General features: G+C 44.3%; 1 protein-coding gene across 3 annotated transcripts in view; it reads left to right on the forward strand.

The window, feature by feature from the left end:
• Positions 1-27,846, forward strand: part of LOC144754851 (WASH complex subunit 2-like) — a 770,229-nt gene that overhangs the window by 270,552 nt on the left and 471,831 nt on the right. For all 3 annotated transcript variants that reach the window (XM_078643106.1, XM_078643107.1, XM_078643108.1), the window contains exons 17-18: positions 17,180-17,281; positions 18,521-18,643. In XM_078643106.1, the coding sequence (XP_078499232.1) occupies positions 17,180-17,281; positions 18,521-18,643 (225 nt within the window). The remainder of the gene's footprint in view (positions 1-17,179; positions 17,282-18,520; positions 18,644-27,846) is intronic.

The following is a 27,846-nucleotide window of genomic DNA, read 5'->3' on the forward strand; positions in this document are numbered from 1 at the left end:
TGTGTTGCTTGCCTAAAGCATCCTATTAAAAAAAGTGGAGCAGTTTCAGTGTTCTTATATCAAGGCTGCACAAACAGTATCCAGCTATTAGGCCTGGTAGCAACTCATCTTTTTTTTAATTTTTTTTATTGAACAGAGCAATAGGTATAAAACAAACTTCACTTTAAATTTCAATATCAATACATTTCAATACAGAAAAACCTTTTCCTATTGAATGAGAGGTTAAAAAGAGATAAAAAGGGGAACAAAATTCATCGAGACATATTCAGCCAATATTATCATTAAGGATTTCAATAAAATCATGTGCAAAATTCGCAATTTATAAGATCAAAGTGCTACAGCAAGGTGCAAAAAATGCAATAAAGTGCAATCTTAAAAGTGCTAGTGCCATAATAGTGCAAATCAGCATGAAAAGCTAATAAAGTGCAAATGTGCCTGAAAACATATTGAGATCCTAGATGAGGCGGCTGATAGCAATAAAAATATTCTTATCTAATCTCAAATTTCTTTTTTTTTAATCACCCCCCCTTCAATTCTTCTAGATTCCCGAAGTCTTTCCAATTCTTTTCAAATCTCCCGATAGCTCCCACCCTACCAGCATAGGTTTTTTCAAAATGACAGGTCCTCCTCATTTCATTAAACCATTTCAATTGGGATGGAACCTCCGTGGATTTCCAGTTTTGGAGTATTAAAGATCGAGCGACAGCACATGATATGAATATAAATATTTCCTCAGCTTTGTTGAACCTGCTCCTATCCTTACATATACCAAACAAGGCCACCTCTACCACTGGCAAGAATGTTTTCCCGATGGCCTGTTCAATATCCGCAAATATCCCCTTCCAAAAAGATTCTAGCTGTGGGCAAGCGAAGAAGATATGGTGCCACCCTCCTTGGCCGTCAGCCATACATCTAAAACACTTATTTTCGGCTTCAGGGTACATCCTCTCCAAGGCCTCCGGTGTCAAATACGCTAGCCAGCGCGATAAAAGAGACATCCTCTTATAATTAGCTGCACGTAAGGATTTATTTCCCAGCTGGCACAGAACCTCCCAATCCTTAGAACAAAAAGTACATTGAGTCGAGAGGCTATTCTATCTAAGTGTCTATCTACTAAAGCAATTTGTCCAGAGCGGTGGAGCATCTTATACCATTTTCCTATCCCTTTGTTTTTTCCTCCGTAGAGGGCTGTTATCAACACATTGGGGGAATTGAATAGGCCACTTATATTTTTTCTAATGAAATAAATAATCTGTAGATACTCGAAAAAAGTCGGTCGCTTGGGATTATTTGCTCTGGCTATCACCTCCTGCCAACTAATTACCCTGTTTTGGACTACAAGATGTCTAAACTCACGAAGTCCACAAAGTTCCCAATTTTTTATATGGTTTAAATTTACTTGAAGACCTATCTGAGTACATTCACCTAAGCTCAGATATTGAGAGCCATTGGAGCCGTACTTTTTAAAAAGGAGCAGAAGTCTTGACATATATTCATATAACTCATCTTGTCGTGCCTACCCAAACATCTATACCTCAGTATGTGGAAGGACACTCACACCTTAAGTAACATGAATGATTAAGTATGCCTTGACCAGAGAGAGCAAAGAAACGGGCCCATTGAACCATCAAAACTGGATTAATGCTTCCATGGAAGCCTAACTAATAGTATTTGGAAACCACTTCCAGTTTTTGACTCTTGAGCCAACAAGATTTGAAATTGGACTTAATACCAAATTTCCTTATTTTGGGCTAACTTAAATTGATCTTAAAGTGTTACGTTTCCTAATAATGGCTAGAAATTAGTTGCAGAAACTAAGTTATTGTATGACTTACGACAGCCATATTTTCTCTGAAAAGAATACAAAGCTCTGTGAGAGCTTCCAAATTTAGGAGAAAAGGAGTTAACCTTATGCACTTCTTTAGTGTGATCTGCTGCTAATAAATTAAACAGTAAGGAAGACTGTGTGAATCTCTGCTTGACCACTATCAAGGTATGAGTTCCATGGTTATACCCATCTTGCCCCGAGTCCCAACTTAACTGAGGTCTTGGTGCTTCTTAACTAGGTTCAAACAGTACAGTTATCAACAAGAAAGCCCCATCAATGGAATTTCCCTTTTTGGGAAAAGGAACTATTGAAGAAACTCTCTGGTTATTGAGAACACTGTCCGGCTGGCACAGTGCTCCAAATAATGTTAGGAGAATTATAAACACTGAGTACAATATTGTTGAAAATGATTCCTGTCCAACCATCACAACCATTAACCTGCAAGGTCTCCGTAGCAGAAATCCAAGATGAGAGGGAATCGTAAAGGTAAGTTTACAATTGGGCATGTATTACAATTTGATTTGAAATAGCTTGTTCTGACTTATCACTAAAAAATATTAGTGTGTGACTGTTTGACATGGCCTTCTTAGGTAAACATCCCCAAATCTTTTAGCTTCTTTTGTCCTCCTACTCTTCGCCTACTCTCTGTTCGTGACCCTAGAATTCGGGACATGTTCCCACCGTACTATAGTGGGAAGGTACAAGCACCATCCTTACACAGGTTATGGGCGGGGTGCTCACGTGTTTGGGATCAAGTGTCGTACCCGGAAGTGCTCTATGAAAAGGTACACCATAGACCCAGGGCGAGTGTGGATTTGGTGAGTAGGCTGACATGGCACTGCTCATGCCGTGGACTCACATGCCCAGTATGTCTCCTACTCAGGTTGGTGTCTCCACTGGTGAGCCAACCCGGAAGGTGCCTTCCCCTACCGCCAGAGCGGCCCTAGGGTATGTCCAGAGGGGTGAAGCTCACAGTAGGTGAATAGCTGGGTGGGGGCACAAGAGTGACCTCTGCCTGAACAGGGGAGAACCCCCTAGGTGGGGTCCCCGTACCTCAGGGGTCAGTTCCCCTCCATGGGACACCTCCTGTGGTTACCGAGGCCCCTTTTTGCCCATAGGGCATAACCCCCAGATGCATCAACAACCCATTTTGCGATTCCTTAATAGCGAAAAATACCGATTCGCTATTAAGGAATAGCAAAATGGAATGCATCAAGGAATCACACAAAAAATAGCGATTTCTTAGAATTCCTTAATTGCGACTCGCAAATTGCTAGACCCATAGGAATGAATGGGAAGACAATCTCAATTTGCGAATCGCAATTAGCGAATTCCAAATTGAGATTGCAATTTCAAGGGTGCAGGGGTGTCCAAAGGACACCCTGTTGCACCCCTGAAATTGAACTGTGCACATATGTTGCGCAAACACATGCCCTTAGGGCATATATGTGCGCAACATGAAACTTTGAAAAAATGCACTTTATTGCATTTTTCAAAGTTTTTGCAAATTACCATGAAGTTGTACTTCATGGTAATTTGCGTGCCCTATTAGCGCATTCGCTATTTTTAAAACTTTCATGCATTGCATTTAAGGAATCTCAATTGAGATTCCTTAAATGCAAATAATCACAATTTAGCGATTTCTCAATTTGCGATTTTTGCATTTGGGATGATGCATCCCAAATACAAAAATACCGGTCGCAAAGGGGCAGATTCTGAGAATCTGCCCCTTTGCGATCGGATTTTTGTTTGCATCTAGCTGTATGTCCTTACCCACTGGTAGTACAGTGTGGAAATGTATGCACCCTTTCTACCTCACCTGGGATGCAGCACTTAAATGAGGGGTGAAACAGTTCATCTGGCTGTCATAACAAGCGATGGATGCACTAGCACCAAGGTTGTGCTGGGTCTGGGTCTGTCCGGATAGTGCCGGTCGGCCTGAGCCCTTGCATCTGTGATGTTTCTAGGCCCCTGCCACCAGCCTGCCAAGACGGGCTGGTGTGTGCGTTGGCACCAAGGAAGTATCTCAGTTCAGTTCAAAGCATTACTCGAATTGAATTTACAATTCATAAAAGTATACAGATAAAATCACAATTAAAATTCCATCTTTTTCACTCAAGCTTTAAGCAACACTATAAAAAGGTTAAAAGAGAAATATAAAACAATACAATCGGGTCACAAACATATTAATTATTTATAATAAATTGGCTATTGCTATTCCATAGTTATGGTCCTTCTCACTCTTAAGATTGTGTTCAAATAGGAGCTCACTGTGCTAATAGTAAGGCAATCGTCTAAAGTCCTTAATCTAATGTAGGCATCTCTGGCTTTTCTTAAACCCCAGGCTAATAGGAGAGGTTTCAAAATTTGTCGCCTGGGATGGCTGTATAAAGTACAAAAAAGAATGCAATGAATGTTCGATTGGTATGATTTATCATCACAAGGACAGCGTCTTTTTTCTCTCGCCCAATCGTTACATATCGGGAATGTTACAAGTCTGTAAAAAGTTTCCAGGCGGAAGTACGTCAGGAGCCTACGATGATGCAGGGGTTGGTCTAATACAAGATACAGCTGAATGCCCCTTTGGGAGGTCACCTCATCGTGGCTCATGACGGTTATTTTAGTCCTTTCACCCTTCCATTTTTGTAATTCCAAATGTTCTAAAAGGGTCTTTTTCAGCGTGGATCGCGAGAGCTGTTCCAGTGAGGCCAGATTGGAGAAATATTCAGGATGACCAATCTCACTGACAAAGTTCTTGATGTACCTAAACCATTTAATGTTTTTTGCCCCCTTTTTATAGATCGGGACCAAGATTGCCTCCTGCCATGTCAAAATAAAACCTCTTTTGTTTAAACAGTTTAAGACTCTAGTGAGTAAAGGGGCCCACAGGTCCGGGAGCATTTTAAACACATCAATAGGGACACAATCGGGTCCTGGTGCCTTAGAAGCTGAGCTTTCCCTTAGAGCCTTATAAACCTCTTCCAGTTCAAACTGAATATCTAAGGGGAACGGAGGGTCTGCTCCCTCAGCGACTATTGATGATTGGGGGGGGGGTGCTGGTAAAGCTGACATGCCATAAAGGGCTTGGAAGTGAAGCACCCACTCCTGGGCCTTAATAGCATTGTCTATACGTGGGCCCTGGTCATCTTGATAGAAGGGAGCATTCACAGCCTTCCAAAAGTCTACAGTGTCCTTTTGTACGGACGCAGCGTGAAGCGCTGCCCAAGCTTCAGATTTTATATCTTTCTTCCTTCTGGCTAGGGCGACACGATAGTTTCGCCTTGCCATTTGTACCTGTGGTCTATCTGTTGGTGTAATGTGCAGAGCTTGTTTAAGTTCCCTCAGTGCCCTAGTGCAATTTGGGTCAAACCACCCAGGGGTTCTCTTAACTACATTGCACGGGTTTCTGGTCAAAAGCTGTTTAATTGAAGAGCAGATTTTTTTAAAGGAATCCAAGACGAGCTCTTCGTCCTCTTCTAGGGTCAGGCACGTATTAATTTCCTTTAGGAAGCTAATTACTAAGTTTTTTAGAAAAGTAGCTGGAATTACCTTCTCCCATTTAATACAGAATCCGTTTTGCTGACCAAGAATGAGATTAAGGTCATAGTTACAGTGAGTATTGTGGGATTGCACTTCCCGGTTTAATTTAAAGGTAACTAAAATAGGGTAATGATCACTTATACCACTGGTAAGTGTCTCCCAATTAGTGACCAGTGGAACATAACGGGACGAAAATAAAGTAAAATCTAAAATTGTTTTTACCCCTCTTGCGTTGAAAGTGGGGGTGAATAATTTAGGCAGGGAGCAGGCCTCATTAATAAATGCCAGGGAATGATCTGCTAGTAGATTATTAAGCATATCCCCTAGTTTTGTGTGGGCAAAATGGCTAGATGCCCCCTGGTTTTCATCTTCCCAACCACACACTCCATGTAAGCTCATTGGACATAATGGGCAATTGAAATCCCCTACCCACAAAAGAGCCATGACCCCCGGGCAACTATCCTCGATGTTCTTAAGGGTGCCTGACAATTCCTTAATGACGGTTTCCAGGTGTGCCATGGGGATATTGTTCTAGAAATTAACAATAGCAATTTTTTTTAAAAAGCCCCATGTTACCACAAGTATTTGATAATAAACACTATCCAAAAAGCTCTTAAGGACAGTGGGGCCAGTATGAATCGACAAATATATAGACAGCCCTCCCTTATGTCTACCCCTTTTGCTAGGGACTGCCGAAGTAAAAAAGGTTTTATATCCTAACAAATGGGATTGCTCGATAGCCCATGTTTCCTGAAGGGCTATGATGGAGTGGGTCATAGTTATTGATTGCCAGGCCGCGTCATTGATTTTTGAGGCGAGGCCCGCTGTATTCCATGAGATTATGCTACCGGGAGTTTCAGTGTTAGTTAACCATGTTAAATTAGTAGATGTTAGAGAAGCCAACTCCGATGGAACACTGGGAGTTATCACCGGGGTGTTAACCAAATGGGGGGATGGTGGTATTTCTTCCCCTAATACATGTGTTTGAAGCTGAGGGACTATCTCCTTGTAAGATTCCTGTGTACGTATAATTTGTACAGGTACCAAAGTTTGTTCTTGGGAGTTTAAATTAGCTTTTATATCTTTATTCTCGCCAGTCGGAGACATGTTAATAGAGAACCCCGTCCGTCATTCGCAGTCATCAAAACCTGAAATGGGTTCGAATCTGTTAGCGACTTCCAACGGAGTGAATGGCAATCAGTGATCCATTCTCCTGTTTTCTTGCAGATGGTCCATGTTCCTAATACCATTACTATGTCCCCTGTAAGGTACAGTGTCCCACCCAAATACATTTTTAGCAATCATAGGATTGGACATTATAGGTGCCACCAGGGATCTTGGATAAAAATAGGTCTGTTCACAGGGAACGATGGAGTTACCAACGTTCCCTGGAATCCAATTTAGGATGTATCCGACCACTCCAGGATCTCTAAAGTTTATAACTATTAAATCGCCCTTGATGTCTTTCTTTCGGCTCCCCAGCAAGGAGACTCGGCGAACATGCATAATCTCACCATCGATGTTAAAAGGGAGCGGTCTGTTCTGGCTGAGCCAATGCATGGTTTTGTTTTTTAACTGGGTGAACCCTTCCCTCCTGCCCTCCTCTAATGTGGGAACACCTGTGAGCACAACTACAAATGGGACCGCCTCTGGGGTTAATTCAACTTGACGGCCCCTGTGGTTCTCTGCTCTGACTGGACTTGCCCTCTCCCTTACCTCCTGCTTATTCCCAGTGACGAAATTTCCCCCCCCCCTTCGGGGTTTCGCTAATAACAAGCGGCGCTGGATAATGGACTGTTTTAGGAGGATTTGCCCTCTGTTGGTTTTGATTCATGGGTTTACTAGTTGGATTTAGACCCTTTTGTACAACAGGGGTAATTAATATCTCTGTGGCTGCAGGGGGTAGGGCTGGTTTCACGTTATCTTTAGATAACCTGGCTTTGTTGCTAATAGCCAATTCCAAGTCCCCCAGCCGTTGCTCTACCTTCTTCAACCTCTCTAATATAGGTAGTGTGAATGACCTAAGTAGGTATTCAATACTTTCGAGGGAGACAGCAGACAATGGTTCATTGGACGTGCAATGCAAGGGATTTGCTGAGCCAGACATGAGTGCAGTCAGTGTAGGGGTTTTTGGGGTTAATGCTATTTCTTGGGGAACCATTTGGGTAGAATCAGGTATTAACCCAGCCTTTGGTTTAGATACGGATGTTACACTTTGCTTTGTAGCTTTGCCAAAGTCCGAATGGCTGATCTTACCTCTTTGTGGGACACCACCCCTCCTCCTTCTTTTATTTGGTGGCGGACCATAAACTTTGGGCACAACTAATTTCCCTGCCTTCTTTTTGGTCGTCTCAATTACTACTCGAGAGGGCTCGGGTATAACATCTATCCCCATAATAGGGTCACTAACGATAGATACATTGTATGTGTCCATATCATTGAGGACATCCGGTGTGGGGGGCGTATCTCACAAAAGTATGGGAATACCCTGTGTATATAAAGGATCCTCATTTTCTATGGCCAGGCCTGCACCAGATGGACTAATCTGAGGTGGTAGGGCCAAAGGAGGTCTACTTTTAATACATTCAATAGAGCGGCGTCGCTCCGCCCTGCGCTCGGCCAATGCGCACTCCCTTTCCGTATCAGAGGCAAACTTTATTAAATATTTATCGAGTATGCCTTTACTATTTCCCCCTACATTTGCGGGTGTATTTATTTCAGGAGTAGTAGCCATGGTAGATGATCAAGCAGATGTTATTCTCAACTTAATTTTAGAGCGGGGCTAAAGATGTTTTTATACTTCTTCTAAGTTACATTCCTCCAGCACAAGCCCCATGCAGTGGTGGCAAATCAAGACCCCAAGCGATCTTTCCTCAGCGACGACACTCAGCTTGTGGAGTTTACTCAGGAAAGCAGCAGGGGGGGCGGACAGGGAAAATGGCAACGGTGTAAGATAGCCTTTGGGAAATAATTTCCACAGATGGACGTATCAGGGCAATAGCTTGATTGGGAGCAAGAGAGTGGGCCCAGCCCGGCCTCCTTCGGCCACCGAACGGCCCTTTGCCCGGGCTTAGCCCCGGGCGCTCACGCGAAGCGGGGGATGGCCGTAATTTGTAGCGCCTCCTAGCGCGGGTGACTGCGGCTTCCGGCCGCTAGGGATCCTGGATGTTGTAGTCCCCAGACATGGTCTCCCCCCCACTGCGGCCGCACTCAGGTGGTACAGAGTAGTGGCGGCGGGAAGAGACACGGGTCAGCAGCGGCGGCGAAGTCAGGGAGATGATGGCAGCAGCCTCTGCAGCATGGGAATTTTCGCGGTCTTCTCTCAAGAGTCACAAGTATGTCCCCACGCTCCGCCGGGGATGGCCGTAATTTGTAGCACCTCCTAGCGCGGGTGACTGCGGCTTCCGGCCGCTAGGGATCCTGGATGTTGTAGTCCCCAGACCTGGTCTCCCCCCCCCACTGCGGCCGCACTCAGGTGGTACAGAGTAGCGGCGGCGGGAGGAGACACGGGTCAGCAGTGGCGGCGAAGTCGGGGAGATGATGGCAGCAGCCTCTGCAGCACGGGAATTTTCACGGTCTTCTCTCAAGAGTCACAAGTATGTCCCCATGCTCCGCCGGGATGGCCGTAATTTGTAGCGCCTCCTAGCGAGGGTGACTGCGGCTTCCGGCCGTTAGGGATCCTGGTTGTTGTAGTCCCCAGACCTGGTCTCCCCCCCACTGCGGCCGCACTCAGGTGGTACAGAGTAGCGGCGGTGGGAGGAGACACGGGTCAGCGGCGGCGAAGTCAGGGAGATGATGGCAGCAGCCTCTGCAGCACGGGAATTTTCGCGGTCTTCTCTCAAGAGTCACAAGTATGTCCCCACGCTCCGCCGGGAAGGCCGTAATTTGTAGCGCCTCCTAGCGCGGGTGACTGCGGCTTCCGGCCGCTAGGGATCCTGGATGTTGTAGTCCCCAGACCTGGTCTCCCCCCCCCACTGCGGCCGCACTCAGGTGGTGCAGAGTAGCGGCGGCGGGAGGAGACACGGGTCAGCAGCGGCGGCAAAGTCAGGGAGATGATGGCAGCAGCCTCTGCAGCACGGGAATTTTCGCGGTCTTCTCTCAAGAGTCACAAGTATGTCACAAGGAAGTATCTAGCGTGGATCCAGACCGCCATTGTCGGGCAGATAGCACACAGACACAGCAGATGTCCAGGAGACCCAGGCCGCCCGCCTGCCATTGCAAGCCACTGTGCATTCTGGTTCTCATGTGGAGCCTCGAGGCACTGGGCCATTTCTCACTGTACTGTTGTGTGAAAGTGCATGCACCCCTCTGACACATGTTAGGAAGTTATCTTGTGTTGTGAGGTTTTGTGCTCGTATACTCCAAAATGGTGTCTTGGCACTAGCTGAATAAACAGAAGCTGGAGAGAAGCCAAGAAGAAATGTTTAACAGAAAGAGAAGAGCAATGTTTTTAATACTTTCCTGGAGGTCAACAGATTGGAAGAGTTTTAATGTGTAATGAAATAGCATTTCATGCCCTAGATGCACCGAGCACAAAATTATGGCCTCCCCAATTTGCATTGGAACCTGGGAATTACTAGCAAATTGACCAAAGCAGAGCACAAGGGCTGACAGAAAGTCAAGCCCTGTCCCGTGCAGTGCCTTACACATGGTGCACAAAGCCTTAAATGTAATCCACTGTCTGACCGGGGAGCCAATGGAGCTTAGACAAGTTTGGCGACAGGCTCATGATTTGGAATTTTACACAGCACCTAAGCAGCAGCATTCTGAACAGATTGCAATTTATTAATGACCCTCTGATGGGCATTAAGAAAAAGCCCTTATAATCAATCTTTGCAAGGATCAGAGAGGTGACAACTGGTTTTTGCAAAGGGCCCAGTATAAACTGAAGAATTTTCTTAATCATTTTTAATACAAAGAAAGCAGTTGAGGATGCAGCATTGGCTTGATCCATGTACGAAAGTCTGTTGTTTATTAGAACTCCCAAGTTCTTAACACATCTAATCGGAGAAGGAAGTGGTGTGGACCTGATGTTTGTAAATGTAGGTCACGTCTGCCTTTGTGACCTGGGTGTGCACTTACACCACTGGTGTGGTTTACCTATGTATTTGACCTGCAGTTGCTCCCAGTGTCCGTGCTCGCACGGACTGCGTTTAAAAATGTGTCTGACCTGCCACAGCAGGTCTATGAGATCGGCCTTGCGTGCGTACTCTGGCTGGCCTGTAACAAACACGGTCCAGCCAGAGGGGGGCCTTTCACCTCCACTCGGATGGAATGCGAAGCGCTGGGTAGGCACTCAGGGGTGTTCGCTGCCCAGGTAGAATGGAAGACCCACAAAGGTTCCCCTACCAAGGAGGTTTGCTCTTCCCTTAAGTTATCATGGGGAAGGGATCGCCTGTATTTAAGCTGCAATAATGGATTGCAGAGGGGCACCCTTGCGATGTTTCCTATCTATGGATTCTCTAGGCCAAACCCGTTCCAATGGTAACGGTGGGCTTGGCATATCTTGCATGGAAATGCCGCATATGGAAAGTGGAAATTTCTAGGCATATAACTCTTTGTGTGCCTTGGCGATTGGCGCTGGTCTACACCGGAGGCCAAGAGAGCCCATCGGGGCATTCCCCAGTGACAGCCATAAACCATTGGGCAGGCAATTAAGATAACCAACCTTTGCCATTTGCGGACCTGGCATAATATATGGGGGCAGAGATTGTGACACCTGGTCTCTGGGGCCAGATCACGGCCCCCATCAAGATAGAGATTTCCATTCCACAGCCCCATGGCAAACAGGACGGAAAAATCAGGGGACTTATCTGTGGTTCAAAGGAATACCCTTTTGAACCTTCCCCCAACTTCAAAGGCCCAGTGGGGGATAACTACCTAGTGCCACCCCACTGAGCAGGGAAATCCGCTTGTAGGGCCGCAGGACCGGAGGACCTGGACTGCATGGTGCACATTGCCAGAGGACTCTGTTGTGCACATGGAGGATAACTGCCTGTGAAAAGGATGCATGCCTTCCTCAATAGTGGCTGGCCTGGGCTGACTACCTGCTGACATGTGGCACCCTGAGGTGAACTCTCAAGGACCACTTGGCTGGTCTCCTGTTCTCTCTGAGGTCTCAGGGACATCAAGAATCTCCTACAAGGGGCACACACCATCTACTGGTGACATCTGGACAGCGGAGCCCTCTAAGTTCTCACATCGCCTGCTGAAAGTTGGATAGTACAGTGCGAGGTTGACTACAGACTTGAAGTGACTAGTGTGGAGCTCAAGACTTTGCCCGAAGCTACGACAAAGTGGTTCCTTTACTGCAGGGACCTCAGCTTGCATAAGCGTTTTTTTGGTGGTGAGCAGATTCACCGGTTGCAGGATCCAAAATTGCCGGCTTCGTCGATCATGCATAATTTTCTCTTGTGCGCTGCTCCAACTGCATGCTCATTGCGTGCAGTGTCTGATTCACAGGTTGCAACCCTCCGAGGTGGGAGTTGCTCCCATTGCTGAGTCTCATTCTACCTCGTGAGGCACTGATTAACTTGCTCCTGTGTGTGTCTGGAATCATCTGGTGCAACCGACATCAAGGTGTGGCAAACATAATTGCCTCATTTCCAATGAGGTTCAGAATTTCAACTCTACTTCATATAACATGAAGTGTCTTGTGCTACTCATCTCGTTGTGCGCCAGACCCTGTCCCTGGATTGCCGGTGCACCACTTGGATTAGCTTGTACCAGAGAGGTTGCCTCCTCAAGCCCAGAGGCTCCCCTGTGTGTTTTTCCCCATTCACTGCTTGTTTCCTCATTGGTCCCATCACAGTGAAAAAACTGCCCTTTCCCCATCTAGCCCTCCTGAAGACTTTGTTACACCAGGTAGTAACAAGAGGTATTGACTAGGCTGGGGGAATGCTTCCAAGAAGTTTCGGGAGCAGGTCAAGATACTGCGTGACCCTCCCTGTGCCTCACAGAACTGGGCTGGTGCCGAAAGACCCTGTTGGGCTCCTGTTTGTAATGAATTGTTGCTCCAGGCCAGTGCCTGCTTCACAACTTGTTGGTGAACTTCATGCGTGGCGCCAGGACATCCTATGTATATGTCTACCTCCTATTTATACTTAATGTTTATCCCCAACTGCTTTCCGGGGACCCAGACGAGGTGTGACCTCAGCCATGAGCGGCCTTGTGCCCAGAGTTGGGGGTTGGTGAACTTCCATTGAGGGTGTTTGGGACAGTGGGGGTGAATTTGAGGATGGCGAGAGACTTGGTGCCACAGCACCTGCAGCGTGTTATCTATTGTCCAGCGTGGTATCCGTGACACCGCATTAGGGTGTAAGGTGTGTATGAGTGTGAAAATATCCATACGGACCAGGCTAGTACCTGTTGCATTGCATTGCATTGCAAAGTGAGTGTGTGGAAGTGACCATCTGTGGACACTCTGTGCTTTACCACACTGGTCGACGGTGTTGGTTTATACATTGTTCTCTTACTAAAAGTACTTAACCTCTCAACAATGGGTTTATCCATGTGGCCTCGTCCCGCGGTGCTGCTAAAAGTGTTCTATGTACGCATATTTTAGTGATATGTCAACTTGTCGCACTGCATAAGGGTGCTTGTGTGGGGTAAAGAATAGGGCTTTTCCCATGTGTGCATGTTATCGAGATCTGATCAACACAAATTTTGCCTAGTACTGCTAGTAATATTGCCAAGTGTGATTTATGCCCAGAACTCCAATATATTCATGCGACATTGTTTAATGTGAATGTTTAATATAAATGACATTTCTCAACAGCAAGTCTCTTATTTGTGTCATGCAGAATTTTTATTGTGTTTGCATGCTGTGTTTTTGATTTACACATTGCTCTGAGGGATGCTTGACTGTTCAGTGCCAAGCTACCCAAGAGTGAGCACGGGCTGTAAACTGTGTGTAATCACCTGCACCTCACAGGAGCTGTGTGTTCTGTCTGGCCGGGTCACCCCCTCAGCGTTCCAGACAGTGCTGTTTCCAACAGTGGCCATTTCATCCTGCACACCATATTTGGAGATCCTTAGGATTTGATGTAAGGTTTCCCCAATTACATTCACAATTTCCCTGATTTTACTATAGACACCTTTTTATAATGCCTCTAAGGAGCTTCTGCCAATTTAATTTAGCCGTACAAAAGGGGGTGGTGATGGACGGAGCATCTGAATCAATCAAACACTCACACCCAGTCAAAAGATCTGGGTTTAATCCATCACCGTTCTTTAGCCCACTCTGCCACCCCAGTTCAGACATGGCTATATGCAAATCAGTTTGACCCTGTGCCTCATGGGAACAGTCCAGCCCGAACTGCCAAGCCATGTCTTCCCTGAACCGGAAACAAGCTTCCGAGGACCGGTTTCTGGCATTCCAGCCGTCTTCAGCCCGGCTTGCTTGAATCCAGTGGCAAAGTGAGCAAGGGACTCACGTCTGAGCATACCCTGCCACACTTATGGCGGCCAAAAGCGGTACAAAAGGTGGTGATGGACGGAGCATCTGAATCACCCTCTTTTGTGCCAATTTAATTTAGCCAGCATGTTTAGTATATATTATTAACATTTGTATGACTGTTCATTTCTCTTAACAGTCTAGTATTTTGTTCTAGATGGTAAGGACCCATCAAGACATGCCCTCCCCATTTCTGTCAATAAATGACTTTTCTGGACTCTAGATTCTTATTCGGCCCAAGAGAAGTGTAACTGATTATACAGTTATTTGCAGTGAGAATGATTATCATTTGTGCCCAGAAGATCTGGGGCCCTTTGTTAATCATTTTATGAAGAAATGATTTGAAAGAAGTGAAGGGGTTTCCCAAATAGAAAAAATGCTACCTCATGTACATGTGTTGTGCATGTATTGAGTGATCTGGGAAACTTGACTGGGTGTGCTGTTATCCACTGTTGGGGTCGAAAACCACTAACAGTCATCAAATGGGGGCAAAATCTTTTAACCTCTGATGTACCTCAGGGATCCACCTTGAGTCCTCTGCTCTTTAACTTATATGTCGGACAAGTGGCAGATATAGTGGAAAATGGTGGCCTTACATTTTTTCCATATGAAGACGATATGCAAATTGTGGTATCTCTGTCATCAAAGACAACCAGAATATGATGGCCTTGCATTCTTGTCTCTCCCACGTTTCATCATGGATGTGTGTTAATGCCTTTAAGTTAAACTGAGGCAATACGGTGGTCTTGTTGGTGTAACCCCCTACCCCTTAGGGCTCACACTTGTGGACTGTGACTATGGATAAGCCACCTAATCCAGTACCAGTCGTAAAGAATTTGGTATTTCTGGCTGGATTACAAACTCACTGTGAGTCAGCAGATTAACACGGTAGCAGCAACTTGCTTTTGCATACTGAAATGGCTCAGGAAGATCCTTTGTATCCCCATCTTTGCCCAGAGAACCATAGTCCATGCTCTAGTTATTTGTAGGCTGGACTATAGGACTTTCTTGTACCAGTGGGTTACAAAATCACTACTCAAACGACTTCAGACTGTGCAAAATGCTGCTGCACGTCTCTTGCTTCCCCCACGTCCCCCCCCCCCATGTTTTCCTACCCAGCCAGTTTGTTAAGGACTTATCACTGGCTACCCACTGAGCAGCGTGTGCAATTTAACGCATTATGCTATATGCAAATACCGGACCTCTTTGTTTAGATCATTGGTGTCTCTGTATTCCCCCGCACACCGTTATGCTCTAATCATTTGAGGCTGGCCTTAATTCCCAGAATTAGGGAATCCCACCAAGGAAGCTGAGCATTCTCTTATCTTGGACCAAGACTGCTACACTGAGAGAATGTGACTCACTCCCTGTGTTTCGTAAACTTTTCTAAACCTGGCTGTTTCCTTCTCCGGATTCTTGATACTTTTGCTCTCTTATTACACTGTACTCAGGAGTGACCCATCACCGCATTTGAACTAAAAGTGAGGGGACATTTACAAAAGCCCTGATTTCTTACAGTTTGCATTTGTCCAACACTACTACCTGAAAGGAGATCCCTTCTAAAATTCTCTTTTAATGTACTGGGCATCTGTTCATGCACACAAGTTGTTATTGCTTCTTTATAAGTAATTAATAGGACTCTCACAGTGGTGTTTATGAGCATTGAGGAAAATAAAAATAATTGCTTCAACTAAAGCAATTGAATGATTAATGTTTTACGGATGTTACTTTTGCAAAGATAGACCGCAAAAGTTTATCATTATTGTGGCAGGGGTGGACATCCCAGGGTTGTGCTCAAGATACTGCAACGAAACCCTTATAATAGGGGGATTGCACAGCCCAGATATAGAGGCATACCATTGGGCATCACATCTGTACCCCTAAACAAATGGATTAATAAAGATAGAGAACATCCCACGTACCGCCTAGAGAGAGAAGAAAAGACACCACACATGCATCCACACTACCTATAAGGAGGGAAGGGGGGCTCCCACCTACTGCCCCCAACGCAAGTTACTCTGGCTGCATGGGCACGAGCGACTAAAGCCATGGAGTGGGCGAATTGGGTCACAAAGAACACGCCAATATGGGAAGGAAGTTGGTTCAAAGAGATACGTAAGCTAAAAGGGTTAAGGCCTGGGATCTCTTGGGGATTTCCACGATAGGAGACATCATCAAGAAAGGAGAACTCAAGACGTGGACAAAACGTAAGCAGGAATATGACATGCATAACTCAAAATGTCTTAAGTATGCGCAATTGCGTCACGCATGGAAGGCAGAGAGCATCCAATGTGAACACCTTCCAGAGGATGCACAAATAGAAGGTAGACTCCTGCAGGAAGAGCTAAGAAGCAAAGCGGTCTCGTTCACCTATAAGACTGTTAACAATAAGATTCCAAATGGGATGAGTGGGCTACAAGCGCGATGGGAAAGGGATGTGGGACCACTCGAAGATATAGATTTGGAGGCTGCATTAATGCACCCCAGAAAAGTAGCCATTAAGGCAAGACTCACCTCATACAATACAAGGTATTACATAGAATCTACTACGACAAGGACAGATTGCATAAAATGGGAAGAGCGGTGTCGCCATATTGCCCCACCTGTAAAACGGTCAAGGGTGACTTTTTTCATACAATATGGGCATGCCCAGAGTTGCAGATGTACTGGACGCAGATAATTGAGACACTAGGTATGGTCCTAGGGGGGATTCTGCCGGTCGAACCACAATTTGTGGTGCTGGGGATCCCAAGTGAGGTAGACGTCACCAGGTTCCAACTAGATTTCGCCTCCCTGAACTTCTGGTCGGTAACTACTGCTGTTCTCCCAACCCAAGCTGGAATGCGTAATGGACATGTAAAGACACTGGTGGTAATCACAAACCAATAGGAACTAAAGGGATGGAGGGGTCTGATATGTTGATGATGACAAGTTTTTGGATGCTATCAATTTTTTCAGTTGTAATGTTTACGATGTGTATCCTGATATGTATCAAAGCAGAAAATAAAAATACATTAAAAAATTTTTTTTCCAGAGTTATATAACAAGAAGCACTGCGTTTCATTGTATTCCTTACATTCGTTGTTACAGTTTTTAAAGTAACCAAACGATTGTCATGTATTTGTTAACAGGGATCACACTTTTTATATCATGATATATATTGTTTCTGATTGTCAGGACCAATGTTTGAATGTTTTGCATATGATGGTTTCAACTAATAACGATAGAAATACATTTGAAATTTGAATTTGACAAAAAATAAATGTAATCATATTCCTTTTGTTCAAATGTAAAACTTTATTTCACTATCCTATTGTTGAGCAATTTGTTTCAATATGTTTCTTTGCTTTGAACAGGATTTGTTTGCTCCCGGTCCAAAAGTGAGTCAAACAAAATCTGCATCCCTGCCTGCAAGCAAAACAACTAAAGCCCTTTCCCTATTTGACGATGAAGAAGAGGTAAATGAAACTTTTTACTTATTTTGTATTTTTAAATGTTATTTTTGGAGTAATAGAATTGTGAAGAGCTGTGGCAACAGGTTTTTGGTAAGTAAATGGAATAACTTTAAACCTGTATTTAAGTGGATGAGATGTTTTCGAGAGCAGTGATTAAAATTACACTATTTTTGAAATGCTAACCGTTATGCATCCTTTGCAAGATATATTTTGGTCAGTATGGGCTTGCCAGAGAGACCGTGGGCATGTTTGTTTCATTTTACCCAGTGGTTTCTCACATGCATATTTCACTCTGACCCTTCGCTGCTAAACTTCTCTTCCAGCTTAGTTTCTTTCATTATATTCACCTCCCTTTCTGTATTTTTCAATCTGTTGGTTTGTCCTACAAACTTCAGTGAGTCCACTTAGTTTCTTCACAAAAAAACAGCATGCTCTGGACATTCAGTTCAATATTCTGATCTCTTCAACATGGTGGGTCAGTTATCTCTGCTTACTCTTTATTTCACTTATAATTTTTCATCTCCTACTTCTTGACTTCTTAGCTGAGTGATCGGTCTATATTCCTTGCTTACCTTACTCAGTAACCCAGCATTCATTTCTACTAAATGGTTGATTGTACAAGGACTTTCCATTGCCATCGTATGACCATGGAGGGGTACTTTGCCTACCAAAGGACTTCGAGGACTGTATACAAGTTCTGTCTGAAAATCCCAAAAATTGAAATCATACATTTTGTGGATATTAATGTTTTTTCTTTCATGCATTTTATTTTTGGCTATGTTGCATTCTCCTAATGTTTCTATCGCTATCCTCTTACTTTTTTCTATTTAAAAAAGCAGAGGTACAACCCCACACAGGTTGCAAATTCAGTCCCCAACCTTAGATCTTAAATTTTTTGCTGGCTGTGGTGGGCTGATTTAATTTAATTACTGTACACATCCTTTTAACAGTTACTTCTACTACTTATTTATTTCATTTATATCAACTAGTCTTCTTTTTACTTTGTTGTCTAATTATTAATTCTGGGAATAATTATAATTGTGTTTAGAGATTAATGTTACTCTTCTTTCAGTATTCATTACAGATAAGACGTGCACTGTATTTAAAGTAGCTAACACAAGTCACTTATTTTTATAGCAAATCTTTTTTAGCTTAAAAAAAGGCAAGCATGTATTGTAATTTATAATAGCCAAACTGAACAGTAATCACATACTTATGTAATTTAATGTTGTTCGTCTGTAGGATAACCTATTTAACATTGCACCAGCAAAATCGCAAAAACCTGTAAATCCACCCCAAGAGAATATAAAAGCAAGCAAGCCTACAGCAAAATCTTCAAGTATATTGTTCCGCAGTGATGAAGAGGTACATGTTCCTTATGAAGAGAATATATATTTTTCTTTACATTGTTAAATTTTAATAGAATATTGGTTTCCATCTGTGCATTGTGATGTATTGTTTATTTTCCGCGATTTGTAGTATACAAACTATGAAATGGCTTATCTATACGCACATATGTTACATTCACTTCTCAGTTTATTGCTTGTTTGTGGGTATGATATCATACCTGGAGCTGGTCGATTAAGATTGTTTGTAGAGATTCCTTTGTATAAGAAGCTGTGAAGGTGTAATCTGAGGTTGAGAAAGAGGATATGCCATTGTTTATTATTTTCGGGTGGGAAAGCCTCTGTCTCCTCACCTTATATCTTTTTGATGATGGAGAACTTTTGGAGATTAGTGTAACACAGTGAAGATGTGTTAGGCACGGATGACTTGCTCCTTGGCAGAGATCAGAAAGAACTTGGTCAAATGGACATTTAAATGTAGTTTCAAGTGTTTTGAATCGTGTAAGGGGTGTATTTAGTTCCAGTGGAGACTCTACATTGGTAGTTCTGCAGAGATGTGTGTGGGTATTTCTGTCTGCATCTGTATGTGTGTGTTTAAAATTCACAATCACCCTGATTATCATAGTGCTGCAAATTTGTGATGGTCAATAGCTGGGATGGGCAGAGTAGAAAAACAAAAGCTTCTTACGTTCACATAGTTTCTGTTTTGGGAGTCTGGTCAAAGAAATAGATATCCAAATTGAGTTGTGGATGTTGTCAAATAATTTAAATAAGCTGATAATATTGGCAATTGCAAGAGTAGGGAGATATGCAACATATTTTACCAATACTGCTGGTGCAGACGTTTTGGGACCTAATATGTTTGTAGTCAAAAGATCAGGGTTTTTGGTTGTGGAGCAAATGAGCATTGTTCGGATGGGGATATGGGTAAATTGTGAAGAGGAGGGTATGAGCTAGTTTTGTAACCTTAGTTTTTGAGGTAGTACAGTCTGTTTGACGTGTGTTTTTGCAGTTTGACATTAGGATACTTATTATACTTTGATAGGGATCTCTGGGGTCTTTTTGTTTGAGTTATGTGCTTCTGCTGCCAGGAATTTGATTTTCCAAACTGATGGCCTTCTGGCATTTGGTTTACATCAAAGGAGGATTGTAGGGTGTGTGTGTATAATTGTTTGGGAAGGAGCCTCTGAAAATATTTAGCTTGATTAATTATTTTGTGCACTTATAGTGGGAAGGGAGGTCATGATCTGTTTGGGTATTATGCTGTCCCTGGTGGAAAGGTTGCTTTACTCATTCTAGAAGATGGGGATTGTGAGAGCTTGCACAGTGAGTACTTGATAATCGTAAGAAAGCTGTGGCTTTGTTTTTTTTTTAATTGGAATGACATTCTGTTTGTCAAGGTAGGATGGGTCTATTCAGATTGATGCTTAATGCTCTAGTCTGCGCTATTATGCATCACCATAAAGCTTTTATTTAAGAGTAAAACAGATTCCTACTAAGTCTAGTAGTGATGCTTTGCCATTATGAGATACAGAATTCATGGGCCAGTATATAGGTGTGCATTCTGCCCTCTGTGCTCACAGATCACATCGCTTGCTGTAATTTACAGAGTCTTTGTGCCATGAGCCACTCAAGATTATGGGTGGTTTATGGCAACTAATACTCAGTGTTCAGTCAGTCATCAGGTGGTTTCAGTAAGGATACCCATGTCCTCAAACCAAATAATGTCACAATGCCATTTTTTGTGTTGTTGAAACCGCTTTACTATATTAGTGCTTCTGTGTAGGCAGAAGTGATAGACTCTTGTGTTGCAGCCCAAATTTTTCCTAAAGAATTCTTGGTGGCGAATGTTGAACCATATAAAAATTGATAATGAGAAACCAAGGACTGTGCATTTGTGATCACCACTGGCTTTCCAACAATCCTACTGGGGAAATACAACTGGGTTAATTTCTTCTATTGATGTGGCATACCATAATGAGATTTGCAAGATAATAAGAATATTGCTCTGTATTCTACCGAAAGCTGGAGTAGTCAGCACCTAAGCCTGTGCGCTGGGTCCATCTTCTGCATGCTAAACACCAGATGTAATTTGGCCTTCAGTAGCTATTGCATTTGCCTAATCTGCTAAACCGCAAATACCATGTAGCGCGTGTTACCACAGTTCAGTTTTGAATATATCTATGACCACACTAACAACCCGAGGGTTCCTGAATTCTGAAAATTACTATTTGGACTCCTAAGCCAATGTGAGCATTTAAGCTTAGGTCAGAGTCCCAAGTGATAAGGCTAAAACGTGTGAGTGTTGCCAGGCACGTTACATGACTGAACAGCAAATAGCAGTTACGAGCAGTACTGTTTTCATATGAGTGGCATTAAGCACGTGAGACTGTTCGCCTAATTGTTCTCCCACCCTGGGCAGGCTGTTAAACACTGCACTGAAGCTGTACTGGATACCTTTGCCATACATATATATGGATATCACCAGTGTGGAGGGAAGAGATAGTTACTGGTTTTTATAGCAAGTGCTTGATTTGCTACCTTTGGGAAAGAAAAGGGAACTAAGACAAACCATCTGGAAGACTATAGTAATGCTTATCTTCTGTGGCTAATGGAGAAACCTATTTTTCAAATACACAGTTGGAAAGATGATGCAAAACTCCTGCCCAAACTGTGATGACTCATCCACTAGGTTCATTCAAGTATCATCATGGCAGGGAAACATAAACAATTGATGTAATTCAATAAACTAATATTAAAAGCATCAAAGACTGGGATTCTTTTCCTTGTCTTCACCCTTTCATGTTAAAATGAGACACCATGGTCGGATGAATAAGACCAGTGCGCTACTCCAACATTGTCTGTCAGGAAATTACGGATGTTGTTAATTAGCAGAAAGTTGTTGCTATAATTAGAAGTCCTTCCTACAGCTACAGCAGGATTTTACTACCTTTGGCTGTTATGCAGAGCTTGGCTGCTCACCTCTACCTTAGCTTCAACGCATGACTCATGGTCTGTATGGCTTTCGTAATGTGTGCCAGTTATCAGTGTGCTCACAAGTGGTCGAACAGAAGTCAGATGGTGCCATTAACTTCCATCAGGGTTCAACTCGACCCCAGACAAGACAACACAGGTCTGCGTATAGGCACTACCCGGGTGTGTTGTTGTCAGTTTTCCTCCTTTTTGGCACATCCACAGAGCAAGGATGACAATTTTGAAGTGATAACTCACAGTGAGTAAATGTAACTTTGAAACTTATTGGACCTGAAAGAACACTCTACTAAACAGAGACACAGGTGGGCGGATGGAGGCAGTGATGAATCTGCTGCTAGACTATTTACCTGAAAGATCGTTATTAAGTAACTTTTTCTTCTGATGGATACTGCTACCTGCAGATTCCTCACCATTTGAATCCATCCAAAACAGTCCCTTGTAAAGGAGGAGAGCCTGGGAAGTGAACTTACACTAGGTAGCTTTGCAGAATCAAACAAGCAAAAGCCCTCCCTGACAGTGGATACAGTAGTTTCTGTTTAAGTATGGATGGAAGCAGACGCGGCTCCTCCACAGTGGCGGAGGAGCTTCGCTGCATCCCACTGGCTCAGCAAGCAGCTGGAAAATAAAACAATATTGTTTTATTTTTCAGCAGCTGGCAGAGCCAGCATGTATGGGGATGGGCTGGGTCAGGCCATTCGAAGAGAGGCGGAGTGATGTACACTCCGCATGTCTGTTTGACCAGCTGTCTTAGGCCGGCCAAACAGACCTGCACAGTTAGGTTTGTCCAGCCCGGCTGCATTGTACTGCCAGGTTAGAGAAACAGCACAGGCCAATCCCCACTCTGCTGTCATGCAGCACGAGAGCAGCGTGGGGATTGAATAGGAAGTCTGCTGCTGTTACAGTGTCTGCTGGGACCAGGAAGTTGAGGAGCCTGAGGCGCGAGGCGGCAGAAGCAGCATGAAGTAAGTTTCTTTTTATTTTTTTTATTCTCCACGGCCCCCCCACCCGCCCCCCCCCCCCCACCCCCCCTCCCCCGCGCTGCCCTCATTGTGCACCTGCCTCACTACGGTTAATATGCATCAGCCACCACTGGATGGAAGGTCTATGGGAAAACCTTAAGCCAGAGCCATAGTTGCAGCTTTTGCCTTATTGTAACAACACGTGGGAAGTGTAATGGATTGCCCTTCAAGAGAGTGTGACACCATGTTTAGAAAAAAATGCAAGTTTGAAGACTCATTTTGTCAGGTAAAAAATATTATATATAGAGTTTGAACTGACAAAGGCAGAAGCTCGCTAATGTGAAGTGCAGAAATGGTTGAAATGAGGAACACAGTTTTCAGACTAAGAAGCCAATGAGGTCACCTATGTAGGGGCTCAAACGACGGAAAGGTCAGTACCAGATTGAAGCTCCACTGCAGCATGTTAAAGGGAGTTGGGTAAAATATATGGGAAAGCTTTTTAAGACACTGCATCACAGTTGCTGAATTGAATATTGGGGCGTGATCATGAAGATGGAAAAAAATGGTAGATAAATAACCTTTAACTGTGCCCACTTCAAAGCCAAAACAAACAATAGAACATCAGACAACTTTGCCTGTAGAGTGCAACATGCTTCACCTCACACCAAGGGACAAATCAAGACAAATTGCCTTAATATAGGGACGTTGATCTTGGTGGCAGAAAGCAGATCAGCCTGCCTCATAGCAGATTAAAGTTCAACACCTAACACTGCAGGTAGAACCAGACAAATCCTCAGAAATTCAGATCTTATACAACAGCTATCCCCCAATTGGTACCCCCAATTTTGGGCTCATTACAGGCAGTGGTTTCACTGCTGGGCTATGTGTGACATTGAACATAGAACACCAACAAGATACAGGAGGCTAACATGTCCAATAGCCTGCAAACTGTCAAGGCTATAATAGCAACTTTCGCTTAAACATCAGGATCGTTGCCCGGATGTCCTGGACTTGCTGTGGGGGAAAAACACCCTTCAAGGAGTCCATGTCTCAAATAGCTACAATGTAAGGCAGATTGCTGTGTGACTTGGAGACATGATTTGGACTCACAGACGAAGAGCCTACTCCAGAGGTGTAACATATAACATCTCCAGGCCTCTAACTAGTACCAAATCCTTAACCTTAACTTAACTCTTAGAGTATTTGTGGGCAGTCATCGACCAGCTGAGGGCCTATCCAATATAGCTCCAAGTCCCGAAATATGAGCATAGAGGAGCACACAATTCACCCCCACACCAAAGGTGGGGTGAAATGTTATGTCACATTGCTTATCTGTCCCAGTGGTCGCATACAAAGAACACAGTCTTAGTCAAGTTCCCACTTTGATCCAGCATACCAGTAAAGAGAGTATGTGTACCACATACTGATACAAATCTAAACATCACAATACAATTTTTTTTCAGCATGAATTTGGACATCAGTTTACTTCAGAATTCATCATACAGCCAGTTTGGTGATAGATCTGTGTCCATCTTGCCTTTACCACCCTCCATGATAATCCAGGGCGATCAGTAGTAGTCTCAGGCCCCACTGAGGAGGACTCCTCTATCCCCATCATACCACCCTCCTGAATCATCACTCGTGGAGTTGGTCACACTCCTCCAGCTCTGTGACCTCAAGATGAGTATGTATTTCCTCATGCTCCACCACCCAGGGCAGAGTTTTCTTAAATAGAGAGAAAATGCATCACTGACCCAAGTCCTGCCTTGTCCATAGTTCAAACTCGGCTCACACCTCCTCGGGGTGTTAAAAATGTGGCTCCTGCCATTGCATATAACTTTCAAACATGCCGGGAAAAGCAATGTGTATTGGAGGTCCAACACCTTGTTTTTTTCACCTCCATGTAAGATTGCTTGCACTTTTCTGGTATGATCTGGGTAAGTTGCAATGTTATTGTTCACAAAGGTGAGTTGTGCCGTCACCCTGGCTGACCCAAGGATACAGTTTCTGTCTCTATGTTTAAGTCTTGGGGTTATCAGGGCTCTACAGGGAGCCCTGGGGTTGGCCTCATTACCACTACTCTATGGGCTCTTTCTACCACAAACATGTCAGACAAACCCATGAGTCTAATTTCTTGGCTGATCCACTTCTCCAGGAAGGATCCTGCATTATCTCCCTCGGCCCATTCCATGAAGCCAACAAATCATAGATTATTGCAACATGAACAGGTCTCCGCATCTTCCACTCTGGGGTCTCGATTTTTGACACCGTCATTAGTTCCATCATCTTGTCTTTCTACACCTTTACCTCTGTCTGTATTTCGAATACTGTGCCCTCGACCATGTGGACCCTGTCAGCAACCTTTCTCAGGTCCATGCATAACAGGTTAACCTTCATAGAAACAATTTCCATATTCTATTCCAAAGCTGTTCGTGAGCCATGGCTCGTCGTACAGATTTATGGCCTAGAGGGCTTCTCTATTTGTGCCTCGTATTCCAGTGTTTTTTATGCCTCCGCTAGAAGAGTGGTCCTCTGTAAAAGTGTTTGCGGAGTTCTAAATTGTGCAATGCTATTACTCTGCTTCACCTTAGATATCTTGTTATTAACCATGTCAACTCAAAATCCTTGCCCTTCCCGCGTTATGCCATAGTCTTTGCTGATAGTGCAGAGGGTACTTCCAGTTCATCCCACTATCTCAGGTTGCACACCGATATTTGCCAATGGTGGCACCCCTCTTCAGCACTTTTAGGCAGTGTCAGCATTCATCCCCTGTTTTACACTATTGCTACTCCCAGACTGCTTCGACTGTAAGGACACTGGGCACAAGCTATTACAAAATAGGGCTCTGCCAGCATGGCTCTCTTACACTTTGGACAAGCAGAAAGTTGTACAGTGGAAGCTGCACTTTAAATTATTTGCCAGTTTTAGCTCCAGAGTATATAAGAAAGGGATTCTCTGGACAACCAAAGAACATGCTTTCTGTTTCAGTACCTCATTTATGCTTTCATGCAGCACAGATCAATGTCCAGTGGGCTATCTGTACTCAGAGGTCACCTTTTCTGGGTGCTGTCTGAGGCAGATAGGAAGTGTGGTCCATCTAGATCCCCATAGGGGACTACTCGAACTCTGTGGTCAGCATGTCACCACAGCCGTACAACACTCCACACACCCAGCAAGTCTGCAACACTTGTAGAAACAAGTCAGCAAGAGCCAACTATGTGTGCCCTGAGTGATTCAGCTTTTCAGGAGCCACTCCAGTCTTAAGTAGGCCGACTAACCATGCTTTCATAGGTAGGTCCCTCTCTCGAGATGGTAGGAATGTCTCCTACTTAATCTCAACCTTCCAGACAACCTGGGATCCTTTTAAACCCAGAGGTAGCACTCACATACCATTGGTTTTTATATCTGGAAGGGCAATCCTCACATTAAAGTATAGTGTCGGATCACCCTCCCAATTTTATCCTTTAATTCACACCCCATTTAACGTCACAAGCCACCTCACTGACACTCATCATACAGTAGCCTCAAAGAAAGATCTCCCCCAAAGCGACCCTTCGTGGGACCCGTAGGGCAGTGCAGCACTGGCCCAACAAGGAGCACTGCCCTATGATGAAGCATGAGATCCTCTAGGGGATGAGTGAGGGCAACATAAACAGTCCTGCTGACTGTCTCATTCCAATACTCTGGCCCAGGCACTCTCCACTTTCTGATAGACCGTGCCTCTCCCCTCCCTCCTTTTCTCTCAGGAACATTAGCCCTATTTATGAATTGTCATTTGGAGTCAGCAGGCCACCATAGATGTGATCACAGTTAACATTTCTGTTAATTGGAGCTTTTTTTGCTTAAGTAAAATAAGGCTGTATTACCCATCAATAAACCTTATTCAGTCAGACCATAAAAGTACAAAATGCTATCTACAGCTCAGTTAAAATTTTAAAATATTAAAATCCATCCTAAAGCATAAAACACATCAATATAAACCTAAGCCTTGAAAAAATGCAAGAGATGCTCTAAAAACTGAAAGCTAGCTAGTTCAGAGAGCCCTGTGCATGTGGGCGACTGGTTAATTGTGGCTTTACAATGGGGTAGTACACCTGATAAGTTGGGTGATGTACTTCTACTAGCTTAGGGAAGGGTCGGGATTGGGCTCTGGGCCTTCCTTCTTATTCCCCACATTTGGCCCAGAAACTTTGTTGTTGCGCACACAAGTTCTGGTCTAGTGTCCTATTTCAATAGGCGCAAAGCTGCACTGGAGTCACAGGTTCCGCGCTGTTTGAAGATCGAAGATAACCATTTTGCCCTGGGTCTAGAATAGGCAAAACAGACAAAGAAGACGTGGTTGATTGTGTAACCGGCGGGGTAGGGAAGGGCAGGAGACGTGTCTTAGTTTTAGAGGGATTTATTTGGTGGAACAGATAATCGGTACAGGTCTTTCTTGGCGCGTTTTTTTTTTTTTTGGGGTTATAAACTTTTATTCGTCATCAATTCACACACACAGCTTTCTGCCTACAACCCTGGGGCCGGCAGCAAACTAGGACTATGTCAGTACAGTAATCAAGACAAACTCATAAAAATTTGCACATCACCATCGTCCTAGGGTCCAGTTGACCAAGTCTCAAAAATAATACAGCCCCGTTAGTGTTGTGTGTACGCCTACGCCCCGAGTCCTTACCCCTCAATCCTTGGTGCGTGTGAATTTGGCGGCCGCCAGGGAGAGGTAGGTATTAACATGAAGTGTGTGTGTCCGACAACGAGATCCAGGTCCAACCTTCCTATCGCAACAATCCCACTAAACCCCCCACCCTCTTCCCCCGACTGCCTGTGTGCCGTCCACTATTATTTCACTGCCTTTTCAATGCTATTTGTCATTCCGCCCGCGCCTATGCTGTCCTATACCCTCCCCACCCACCCAAGTCCCTCGCCCATCCTGACCCCCGTCTAGTGTGTCTCCCAGTGTTTGCCGCCTATATGTCTACGTCTTCTAGCTTCCATATATACCCCTGTGTCCCGCCCGTGTGCCCCCACATGCCCCCAGTACTGTGTATCTAATCCTCGTGGCCCTCCTCCCTTTCCCGTTGTACCTCTGTCTCCTCCTGATCCTCTTCCGCGGTGTTTCTATTGGAATCGTAGGTCAGATACAGGTCCCAAATGTTTTTCGGCCTACTAACAGGGGGAAGGAGTTCACTATATAGCTGTGATTGGGTACAACTGTACAGCATATCCCTGTCCCATTTTCGTTTCGTTGGTAGCGGTCCTCGCATCCAACACT

Source organism: Lissotriton helveticus, chromosome 5_1, assembly GCF_964261635.1.
Source record: "Lissotriton helveticus chromosome 5_1, aLisHel1.1, whole genome shotgun sequence".
Lineage (NCBI taxonomy): Eukaryota > Metazoa > Chordata > Amphibia > Caudata > Salamandridae > Lissotriton > Lissotriton helveticus.